Source organism: Caretta caretta, chromosome 1 (genome assembly GCF_965140235.1).
Source record: "Caretta caretta isolate rCarCar2 chromosome 1, rCarCar1.hap1, whole genome shotgun sequence".
In the NCBI taxonomy this organism is placed as follows: domain Eukaryota; kingdom Metazoa; phylum Chordata; order Testudines; family Cheloniidae; genus Caretta; species Caretta caretta.
This window is the reverse complement of record NC_134206.1, coordinates 339,311,863-339,324,269: the sequence shown is the minus strand read 5'-3', so window position 1 is coordinate 339,324,269 and position 12,407 is coordinate 339,311,863. Positions and strand designations below refer to the sequence as shown.

Sequence of the window (12,407 nt, the reverse complement as noted above, 5' to 3'; positions counted from 1 at the left end):
GCATTGAAGTAGCATCCAGAGGCCCTGGCTAGCAGAGGAAATCCCATTGTGCCCATTGCTATTGTACAAACACAAAGGTAGGCCGGTCACCCTCCTGAGGGCCTTGGAGTGTGAAGAAATGAGGTGCTTTGTTTTTAATGCTATTGAAAAACCGATTTAAAGTTATTCCAATTTTAGACCTACGCTGCTAGACGGATGTTTAAGAGGGTAAAGTAATACGCCAAAGAGCACACCAATTTCAGGCTCTTGGAGGGCTAGAGCTGCACTCCCAGAAAACCCACTGCCTGGGAGGGGGGGTAGCAGAAGACTTTGCCACATGCAGTTTGGCCAACCCCTAACTTAGGGCTCTTGTTGCCGTAGCCTCTGCCCAGTAAGGAGCACCTCACCAGTATCTGCAGTCGGAGCCAGCTTGTGTGCTGTCAAATATAAAGGGAAGGGTAACCACCTTTCTGTATACAGTGCTATGAAATCCCTCCTGGCCAGAGACAACATCCTGTTACCTGTAAAGGGTTAAGAAGCTCAGCTAACCTGGCTGGCACCTGACCCAAAGGACCAATAAGGGGACAAGATACTTTCAAATCTTGGAGGGGGGGGAGGGAGGCTTTTGTTTGTGCTCTTTGTTTACCTGGTTGTTCTCTCTTGGGCCTGAGTGAGGCCAGACAGAAATCCATCTTCTCCAACCCATCCTAATCCAAGTCTCCAATATTGCAACCAATATAGGTAAGCCAGGCAAAGCGGATTAGTTTATCTTTTGTTTTATGTGAATTTTCCCTGTGTTAAGAGGGAGGTTTATTCCTGTTTTCTGTAACTTTAAGGTTTTGCTCAGAGGGGGATCCTCTGTGTTTTGAATGGGGAAAATGGGGAAGAGATGGCCAGCCCTCTGTGGAGATAGAGGTGGTTAGGGACTATTTAGAAAAGCTGGATGTGCACAAGTCCATGGGGCCGGACGAGTTGCATCCGAAAGTGCTGAAGGAATTGGCGGCTGTGATTGCAGAGCCATTGGCCATTATCTTTGAAAACTCGTGGCGAACCGGGGAAGTCCCGGATGACTGGAAAAAGGCTAATGTAGTGCCAATCTTTAAAAAAGGGAAGAAGGAGGATCCTGGGAACTACAGGCCAGTCAGCCTCACCTCAGTCCCTGGAAAAATCATGGAGCAGGTCCTCAAAGAATCAATCCTGAAGCACTTGCATGAGAGGAAGGTGATCAGGAACAGCCAGCATGGATTCACCAAGGGAAGGTCATGCCTGACTAATCTAATCGCCTTTTATGATGAGATTACTGGTTCTGTGGATGAAGGGAAAGCAGTGGATGTATTGTTTCTTGACTTTAGCAAAGCTTTTGACACGGTCTCCCACAGTATTCTTGTCAGCAAGTTAAGGAAGTATGGGCTGGATGAATGCACTATAAGGTGGGTAGAAAGCTGGCTAGATTGTCGGGCTCAACGGGTAGTGATCAATGGCTCCATGTCTAGTTGGCAGCCGGTATCAAGTGGAGTGCCCCAAGGGTCGGTTCTGGGGCCGGTTTTGTTCAATATCTTCATAAATGATCTGGAGGATGGTGTGGATTGCACTCTCAGCAAATTTGCGGATGATACTAAACTGGGAGGAGTGGTAGATACGCTGGAGGGGAGGGATAGGATACAGAAGGACCTAGACAAATTGGAGGATTGGGCCAAAAGAAATCTGATGAGGTTCAATAAGGATAAGTGCAGGGTCCTGCACTTAGGATGGAAGAATCCAATGCACCGCTACAGACTAGGGACCGAATGGCTAGGCAGCAGTTCTGCGGAAAAGGACCTAGGGGTGACAGTGGATGAGAAGCTGGATATGAGTCAGCAGTGTGCCCTTGTTGCCAAGAAGGCCAATGGCATTTTGGGATGTATAAGTAGGGGCATAGCGAGCAGATCGAGGGACGTGATCGTTCCCCTCTATTCGACATTGGTGAGGCCTCATCTGGAGTACTGTGTCCAGTTTTGGGCCCCACACTACAAGAAGGATGTGGATAAATTGGAGAGAGTCCAGCGAAGGGCAACAAAAATGATTAGGGGTCTAGAACACATGACTTATGAGGAGAGGCTGAGGGAGCTGGGATTGTTTAGCCTGCAGAAGAGAAGAATGAGGGGGGATTTGATAGCTGCTTTCAACTACCTGAAAGGGGGTTCCAAAGAGGATGGCTCTAGACTGTTCTCAATGGTAGCAGATGACAGAACGAGGAGTAATGGTCTCAAGTTGCAGTGGGGGAGGTTTAGATTGGATATTAGGAAAAACTTTTTCACTAAGAGGGTGGTGAAACACTGGAATGCATTACCTAGGGAGGTGGTAGAATCTCCTTCCTTAGAGGTTTTTAAGGTCAGGCTTGACAAAGCCCTGGCTGGGATGATTTAACTGGGAATTGGTCCTGCTTCGAGCAGGGGGTTGGACTAGATGACCTTCAGGGGTCCCTTCCAGCCCTGATATTCTATGATTCTATGAATCTGAATCCCCTGTAAAGTATTTTCCATCCTGATTTTACAGAAATAATTTTTACCTTTCTTTTTTTTTTAATAAAATCCTTCTTTTAAGAACCTAACTGATTTTTCCATTGTTCCAAGATCCAAGGGTTTGGATCTTTGATGATTTTGTAACCAATTGGTTAGGATATTATTCTCAAGCCTCCCCAGGAAAGGGGGTGTAGGGTTTCGGGGGATATTTTGGGGAAAGATGTCTCCAAGTGGGCTCTTTCCCTGTTTGTTTAAAACGCTTGGTGGTGGCAGCAGCATACTGTTCAAGGACAAGGCAAAGTTTGTACCTCGGAGAAGTTGTTACCCTAAGCTGGTAAGAGTAAGCTTAGGGGGGTCTTTCATGCAGGTCCCCACATCTGTACCCTAGAGTTCAGAGCGGGGAAGGAACCCTGGCATGTGCTGAGCTAGTTTAACGCAAATGACTTGACCGCTGGCTCAGTTTTCCTATCTGCAAACTGGGCTAATAAAACTTTCCTACCCTGGCTGAAAGCTGTTATTGGTGCTAAGTAGTATGGCTACAAAGATGCTTATTTCAAATCTGGCTATAAAAAGCCTTCTGACCCAGCCCTCTGGGTGAAGGGTAAAGTCATACAGCTTACTACTCAGTAGGGCCAGCATAGTGCTGTTCCACGTAGCTGGCACTGGCTACAGTTTCTGCTGGCCAGTGGCTGAGCTGTGGCAAACAAGAAACTGGTCCCTGACCCAAGAGCTTGCACTCTGTAGTCAGCGTGGCTACAAGACACAGTGTCACTTTGGACTAAAACCCCATGGTGTACAGGCTGTGTAAACAGCACCTGGGCTTTCTAGGAGTGTCTGTTGGGGACATGGCACCTATTGCCCGGGAGGCTATTTCTGGTGTACGGAGAGGTGTGAATAAATTCTTGGAGTGGGTGAAGAAGACAAAAGGAACCATTAGGGAAGACGCCCTTATCGGAGCTCAGAGAGGGGGAGTCTAGGTACTAGAGGAAGGCAGAGTGGGAGGTTGTAATGGCTACTGATGTGTCGTTGTATTTGGCCTCCAGGGTGTTAGTGGGCAGCTTTCTTTAAGCCAGCCCTATCCTAAGTGCTGGTCTGGACTTTCAGGCTGTGAGCAGAGCTGTGTTTTCCGCATCACAGAAACACCTAATGATTGTAAATGTGGCAGACTCTTCCGCAGCGCTCCTGGTGGTTCTTTCCCACGTTGCGGTGGGAGGCACTAGGTGCTAGTAGTAAGGGTTCTTTATTGGCGCCTTAATGGCACGCGTGACGTTGTTCCCGGTGTAGCAGGTGTTTGCAGGGGTGGTTTGGGTGGCCATACGATTTCCATAAGGAGACCAGCTGCAAGGTCCTGGCCCAGAGAACACCCATAAATCTGAGACAGGTACTGCTACTTCTGGATGTTTTATTTAATATTTATACAGGGCCATGGGTCTGAGGGGCACTTCACAGAAATGCACAGAGACGAGATCTCTGCCTAGAGGATTTTGCAATCATGTTAGATCTTGTCTGGGAGCTGGTGAAAATTTCTGGTACTTGTAGTGGTTGCTTGCCAATTTCCCACACAGCGCAGAGCCGGACAACCCCTAAACTGGGCCTAAGCCCCTCTGCAAAGAGTGTCCCATCCCCCCATCAAGGGGGACATCTGCCTGTGAAAGGTTCTAAGTTGCAGTGACTCAGTAGAACTCCCATCCACCCCCAGGCGTAGGCAGTGGGGGGACGTTTCTTTCAGGAACAATGCGTTTAATCTCAAATCAGCGTATGTTAACATGGGCATAAAAGAGTAACAGAAAACTCTTCCAAGCTGGCATTCAGTCCAGACCCTCTGACCTTGGGAGAGGAGCCTCCCCCAGGCCGTCTCCTCTGACTCCCAAGCACCCAATTCATAGTCCTCCCCACGAGTACCTGAAGGGAGGGAAACAGCTGAAGTTAACCCCTTCTTCTCTGGGAACCAGATAATGCCCTTGCACCATGTTAGAAGCCCCATTGGTTTGATTATTTTTATGTATTAAGAATGGAATATTGTTGCCACCAGGTCCTAGGTACTGTCCTTAAAATGAGCAACGTAATTTCCCACCACCCAAGATAGCCCCAGAGCGACACTTACGTTGTCCTTCCTTTTACGACAACAGGTTGCAGATATTGGGCAAAACTACAAACTGAGTTTTCCAAGCACTTTCCCACTAAAGGTCTCGAGGTAGGCACATAAAATCACAGGTTACTTTCGAATCTCTCGGCTGCAGTGTCTACAGGCTTCTGCTATGGCTGTAGCCAGACAATGAACGTACCCAGAGAGGAGAGCGTTGTTCAGCCTCGTTTAATATCTCAAAGAGCCGCTGCAACGTTTCATTTTGAAAATGCTTTAATAAGGAAGTGTTGACAACACTGTTCTGCAAAATGTAAAGGTAACTATACAAATTCTTAATACAAAAAGAATAAATTAAAAGCAGATTTTTTTTTTTAAATTCTGCAACTTTTTCTACACCATACATATTTGTCCCTTGATTACAGGTGAACAGAATCCAGTAAAATCATTTTACATGCTCTAAAGTCAGTTTCAGAGAGAGACCTAATTTTTTCCTTTTTTAAACTAGAGAGTCCATTTTACACAACTTGTAATAAAACTATTGACATTAATATATATGTAAAACTTTACATCTAGTTAACTAAGCAGTAACTGGTCATCTGATAGCACCTGAATGGGGTTTGCTATGTCCAAAACTAAAACTAATACAGAGGGAAAACAAATGTGACCTTTTCAACACTCGACTGCATATAGTATCATTTAAAAATAAACCCTGCCTCACAATATGGCCTGGTGTATGCATACACCATGCTTCTGGCTAAACCAAGGGAGTTTCATATGTAGAGACTAAGACGGTAAGAGTGGCTTTATATCCAAAAAGGGCCTTTATTTAAAAAAAAAAAAAAAAAAAAAGAGAGAGAGAGGCTGGTAAGTTGGTAGTCAAGTGCTTGTATATAACAGTTCTGTTTTACCTCTCCATGTTATACTTAACCATGTTAATCTAATTTGATTAACACTGTATGTACATTTGTGTAGAATTGAATTGAGCTAAACAGTAAAACCTGTTTTACTTAATCTGTCTTTACTACCAGACTGGCTCACATGTGCCTTGATTGCAAACCAGAAAAGCAGACCACAACGCAAAACCCAATCCGTTTCTCAAAAGATTTTTCTCACCTCAAGCCTGTTGGCAATGCAGGCTGACCAAATTGTTTGCAGTGTGACTTACAACATCATGCACTTCAGGGCTGCCACCTCTTTGCCCTTGTGAAAAACTGCAGGCCTGCTCGGATTCTGGAGCAATTAATTTTGATTAGTAATTTGTATTGCAGTAGCGTCCAGAGGCCCTGTTGTGCTGCTGGGCGTGAATCCTTTTAAATAAAAAAGGCTACACAGAAAAATTATTTACCAGGGAAATGAAAATATAAACAGTTGCTCAAAGCTCGTGAACTTCTTGGGCTAATTCCTGCCTGGTGATTAACTTGGGCCCTCTGTTTGTAGTTAGACTTGGAAGGATTAGAGTTTAATCAGCAACGTATATTAATCAATGATGTCTTCTCTCCATCCAAAAACAGAAGAGGGCCTATAAGAACAAGCCGCTCGTTAACAATTCATATTTAGAGAGAGGGAAAATTTAAACACATTTGGTATACTTGCACTTTTAGATGAACAGGTGCACTCTCCTGGTTGTCAGATCCGCCTAGTGCCGGGTTAGCAAGATTGATTATTATTGTCAACTATGTTTTTTATTTCTAAATATCTAATGATTCTTGACTTCCGCAGACATTAGGTTTGGAATGATTAGTACATAAGAACGGCCATACTGGGTCAGACCAAAGGTCCATCTAGCCCAGTGTCCTGTCTTCCAACAGTGGCCAATGCCAGATGCTCCAAAGGGAACGAACAGAACAGGTCATCACCAAGTGATCCATCCCGTCACCCATTCCCAGCTTTTGGCAAACAGAGGCTTTAGTGTTTTAAATTTAAATTTCCTGCCAGTGCAAAAATTTGTCAGCTCTATGGAAAGGTAATTTTTATAGCTAACGGCACAGAAGTTAGATCTGAGTTCTATTTCTTCCTACGTGCTCTTGGGCAAGTCAGATAACCGCCCCGTGCCTCACTTGCCCCCAGCCACAGCTCCTACAGTGCCTCCCAGGAATATTGGGAGACTGCAAGGTAGCAGATAAGTGCAGAGTATTAAAATAAGTCAATACGTGTAGAAACAAGCACTCGTAGTAACTGCTAACATTCATTTTTAAACACTCTCCCTACCCCTAATCTTTCTAAGCCTAGTTATTGGGAATCTGTGCTCTTGCAAGCTTCTGGTAAAACAGTTTTCCAGCGATACTATTACAAGAAAAAGGTGTGGCAGCCCGCAAGTTTGGTTTTAAATTTCCTGCCCTCCTTGTCTGGTAGACTAGCATTATTCTTCCAACACACGCACGCAAGCAGACTTTATTTCTTCAAACTAAAGCTAACATCAGTTTCTGCTTTTCACAAAGTAACCCCCTCCAGCCATTTCTTTAATTGCCTTTCCCATAGGAAATCGTCATCCGCATGCACAAATGGGGCGAGAACCCCGCCCCATCTAGCGGCAATAAAACGCCGTAGCGGAGACGAGACGCGCCAGCTTCAACCCCCCACCTAGCTTGCGTGCTAGCTCACTACAAAAGTGTCTTTGAGGCCGCTGGATGGCTCCACGTGTGTAAAGCGTTGCTCCAAAGTGCATGTAAACCTGCCGCGACTCTCTCCGATGTTTCCTTTTGGTAGCCGTGGACAACTAGAGTCTGCGTCGAGTGCATCAAGGTTACCAATTAATTAGCTTTGATTTATTATGGTCCCTTCTTGCAATCTGAAAATTTGCCTGGTCTGCTGGTTAGTAGACAACAAGACGGAACCCTTCCGCTGTATGACATAGTGGGGTCCCTTGGACAGCAATACTTTGGTGAGGAGCCCTTTGCTACACTGGCGCTACCAAGAGCGTAATAATCAGAACTATTAGGCTAATGTGGCTTTACCATGTCGATTAGCTTGTAATGTGCTTTCCTTTGATTTCATGTGAAACACTTTGTGCATAAATAGGATATCCTTTATTGGTTATTTCTATTCACAGAACGGCTCTTGGCAATTTTCACCTTAATTTATCATAAGTGTTACAAAAAAAACCCAAACCAAAACTCTCTGTGGTGGTGGTTAGCCAGAGATGCTAAGAGTAGCCGTACATGCCTCTGCTTTAGATAATACCTTTGTAAACCTTTGTGTCTGTCCAGCTTAAACAGTAGCTTTTCAAGACTGATTTTACGCTCCCAGCCCAGAGTTCTGGTGTGTCTTCATCCCAGTGGGTGGTGGTTGTTATTGTTTTATTTTTTGGAAGGGCTTGAAGTGAGGAAGGAAGTAAAAACAGTTTCCAAATTGTAGGCTGTCATTACAGAGACGCTGCCCATGCTCTTGTCTCGTAGGAATTCTGTGATCTTGGCAGCACTGAACTGATTGCGATATTCTGACACATCTCTGAAGCAAGAGGAGCTTTTCTTTACTTCAAATAAATACTTCAGGAGTAAGGAATATATTTCACAACCACTGTTTCTCGCCCTCTTAACTAATGTTCTGTTGGCTTCAGACTGCAAGCTGTAGAAATCTTACTATTTTCCCATGCCATAGACCAATAAGATTGTATTTATACCTTGAAAGGCTTTCAGTATTTTAAAGAAAAAAAACCCTGCCATCTGGCTGCTAACATAGTTATTCATATATGTTGTCCCCACCCCCCGGCCCTTTGAGCTAGCGGAGTTGTATCTCAGTCCATGGCAATCTGCTTTGAAACACTGCTATCCGTTGGTGGCTGCGGAAGCATCCTGGGGGCCAGTATCGGTAATGGCGTCTTGAATCGCATTTCGGGAAAAGTGCTTAGCACTGAAGCTGGTGCCGGGCGACAGTGCATCTGGGTAAGGCAAATGAGAGGCAGTGAGGTGATCTCAGAATGGCATTGATGTGATCCGATTGAGGTCAGGGGTTCACACTAGAGTCCCAGGCTTGGCTTTTTCCTGTCCATACCACTGGACATCTGCTAGTTCTGGATAGAGGGGAGAATCCAGGAAACAGCTATCGGTGTAGTTCCTACAGAGGAAAGGAGACTGCCATTAGAACGAATGCTATGGCAAGAGGTCATGCAAAAATTCAACCATAGGCACTCCGCCATGTGGCAAGAGTGGGAAAGGAAAGACAATGCAGCATGCTCATTGGCACTTTGGGTTGGTGCTGGTTCTGCAGGCAACCATGGAGCAGGCAACTGGGGCGGATTCAGCGAGGAGGGGCCACCCGGGAGTCCTCTCCAGAACAGCTCACCTTAGCAGAAGCAGTGCTGGGTGAACAGTTCTCGCTCGGATCTCTCCATGCCAGTTTGGGTTAAGCTAATTTCTCTAGACAAAACCGAGTTCAAATGACATTTCACGGCCCCTCCTCACAAAGGAATGCACAGAATTGTGTATCTGTCTTATTTTTGCCATTTAGAGGTCAAGAGAAGCCTCTAGCAGGTAGCACCTGTTCTCATGGGCGCTTTTGATACGACTGATGGGTGAAAAGACAGGGGTCATGTCTAGTGCAAAAGTACATGCACCATTACTTGCTTCTACATGCATTTGTCCCTAAATGAGATGGTGGCTGAGTAGCTAGAGGAAGAACCCTCTCTACCAGAGCATAAAGTGTGGGTATATTTGCTCATCTGTATATATGCATGCAACTTGATATGTGCACTGGTTCTCTCTCACATTCTAGCAGCAGCCACTGATGTCTCATCCCTCATAAGTAGGAGGTTTTTTCCCTGGAGTGATTCTCTGTAGGGTGCTCTTCTCTCCTCTGCCTAGGGGCCAGGGTTGGAGGATTGTGCGCTTGGTCATTGAGATGGGGGAATAAAACCTTGCTTCTTTTATTGACTGACTTAAAGGGGAGTGGAAGGACTTGTGCTGTCATCTCAGTGCTTCTCTGCAGCACCTCTCACACATAGCTGCCAACATGTGAAAACCTTTGTCAGGGCTGAATCTCTGACTAGGACGAGTGGACCTTGGAAATCATTTGTACAGGATAGGCCAGGAAACTAGTGGCCAGACCTCCGGATGGCTTTTTTCCATCAGTGACTTCATAAACAAGAGGCTCACGCTATCATATAGGATTAAAGACATTAACGTTGTTGTGTGACGACAGTGACTTTTGGTGACCAGAGGAGGTTCTGATGGAGCATGGTGCTGTGGCATCTTGGTGTTGTGGTGTTACACAGTGATGGACGATGCATCGCAACATGCTGACATAATGCCACCACCGCCTCACAATATAAAGGTCTCATGGTGACACACAGGGATTGCCTCATCAGACAGACTTTCAAAAGCTTCATAGCGTGTTTCTGCTCAGTTAGCGAATGTCTTATATTTGGGGCACCTCTACACCAGACAAGGAAACTGTTGCTGGTGTACTGACGGCATGACTAGTTCATTGCTTTGCTAAGTCCCCTGTTGCCCATTCCCAGCTTTTGGCAAACAGAGGCTAATAGCCATGGATGGACCTATCCTCCATGAATTTATCTAGCTCTTCTTTGAACTCTGTTATAGTCTTGGCCTTCACAACATCCTCTGGCAAGGAGTTCCACAGGTTGACTGTGCATTGTGTGAAGAAATACTTCCTTTTCTTTGTTTTAAACCTGCTGCCTATTAATTTCATTTGGTAACCCCTAGTTCTTGTGTTATGAAAAGGAGTAAATAACACTTCCTTATTTACTTTCTCCAAACCAGTCGTGATTTTATAGACCTCTATCAGATCCCCCCTTAGTTGTCTCTTTTCCAAGCTGAAAAGTCCCAGTTTTATTAATCTCTCCTCATATGGAGGCTGTTCCGTACCCCTAAACATTTTTGTTGCCCTTTTCTGAACCTTTTCCAATTCCAATATATATATATATTTTTTTGAGATCGGATAACCACATCTGCATGCAGTATTCAAGATGTGGGCAAACCATGGATTTATACAGAGGCAATATGATATTTTCTGTCTTATTATCTATCCCTTTCTTAATGATTCCCAACACTCTGTTCGCTTTTTTGACTGCTGCTGCACATTAGTGGATGTTTTCAGAGAACTATCCACAGTGACTCCGAGATCTCTTTCTTGAGTGGTAACAGCTAACTTAGACCACATGATTTTATATTTATAGTTGGGATGATGTTTTCCAATGTGCATTACTTTGAATTTATCAACATTGAATTTCATCTGTCATTTTGTTGCCTAGTCACCCAGTTTTGTGAGATCCCTTTGTAACTCTTTGCAGTCTGCTTTGGACTTAACTATCTTGAGTAGTTTTGTATCATCTGCAAATTTTGCCACCTCATTGTTTATCCCCTTTTCCAGATAATTTATGAATATGTTGAACAGTACTGGTCCCACTACAGACCCTTGGGGGACACCGCTATTTATTTCTCTCCATTCTGAAAACTGACCATTTATGCCTATGCTTTGTTTCCTATCTTTTAAAGGTTAACCAGTCCATGAGAGCTTATCCTATGACAACTTACTTTGCTTAAGAGCCTTTGGTGAGGGACCTTGTCAAAGGCTTTCTGAAAATCTAAGTACACTGTATCCACTGGATCCCTCTTGTCCACATGCCTGTTGACCCCCTCAAAGAATTCTAGTAGATTGCTGATGTAAGATTTCCCTTTACAAAAACCATGGTGACTCTTCTCCAACAAATCATGTTAGCCTATGTGTCTGATAATTTGGTTCTTTACTATAGTTTCAACCAGTTTGCCTGGTACTGAAGTTAGGCTTACTGGCCTGTAATTGCTGGGATCACCTCTGGAGCCTTTTTTTAAAAATTGATGTCAATTAACTATCCTCCAATCATCTGGTACAGAGTCTGATTTAAATTATAGGTTACATCCCACAGTTAGTAGTTCTGCAATTTCACATTTGAGTTCCTTCAGAACTCTGGGGTGAATACCATCTGGTCCTCATGACTTATTACTGTTTAGTTTATCAATTTGTTCCAAAACCTTTTAGATTTTATCTTCACAGCACTCCTGTGAGCTAGGAAAGAATTATCCCCATTTTACGTATGAGGAATGGAGGCACAGGGCAGATTACGACTTCCCTAAGACTGCATTGGAAGCCTGTGGCTGAGTTGGGAATTGAACCCACGTCTCCGGAGACTTAAGCCACCCTTCATCTCAATAGAAACATTCCCCAGCACTTTGTCCAGACTGCTTTGAAATGTCTCAAGCAAAGGGGCTTCCCTTGCTACCCTTGGCTAGCCATGCTTATCCACTTGCATTCCCACCCCAACTGGCGTGAAGCCTGCCTTCATAGGGAAAACTAAGAGCTACAGACTTGCTGAAAGGGCCACCCACATATGCCAACGAGGTTTACAAATGCTTCCAACTTGCTCTTCCAGGAGCTGAGCAAAGTCTTGCTGTCACTATCCAAACGCCCACACAACCCAAACGTCTGCTCCTTATGGATACTGGGATGTCAAAAATCATTTGCAGAGCACACGTTACAGGGAACAAGGATGAAAGAACAAAACATTCCCTTACTATACCTCTATTCATCAGTACTTTGGTGAGTTGGAGACTGAGACTCATCCATAGTGGGTGAGTTGTCTGTTGCTTCTCTGAACAAAGGAGAGCGCCCAGGGAGGAAACAGTAAAGAGGAAATGTTAAAGAAAAGAAGTGACACACATTGTTAAGAGCTTATTAATACAGTGGGAAAACAAGTTGATGAGTCGCCTTAAGACAAAAGAGTTAGTGACATAAGAAGACATGTCAGGCAGAATTTCAAGCCTTTGATTCATGTTGGGGAAATAACAAAATGTGTTGCTGTGATGGCCAAGTCTGTATTCTGCACCTGGTAACAAATTGTACTTGCT

General features: G+C 44.6%; 1 protein-coding gene across 13 annotated transcripts in view; it reads right to left on the bottom strand.

The window, feature by feature from the left end:
• Window positions 1-4,821: 4,821 nt before the first annotated feature.
• Window positions 4,822-12,407, bottom strand: part of FRMD4A (FERM domain containing 4A) — a 557,138-nt gene continuing 549,552 nt past the window's right edge. For 9 of the 13 annotated variants that reach the window (XM_048836550.2, XM_048836553.2, XM_048836548.2 and 6 more), the window contains one exon: window positions 4,822-8,619. In XM_048836550.2, the coding sequence (XP_048692507.2) occupies window positions 8,517-8,619 (103 nt within the window). In that variant the 3' untranslated portion in view covers window positions 4,822-8,516. Of the gene's footprint in view, window positions 8,620-12,079; window positions 12,152-12,407 lie in introns of all 13 variants that reach the window. The other 4 variants (XM_075124532.1, XM_075124531.1, XM_075124534.1 and 1 more) reach the window with 1 other exon arrangement.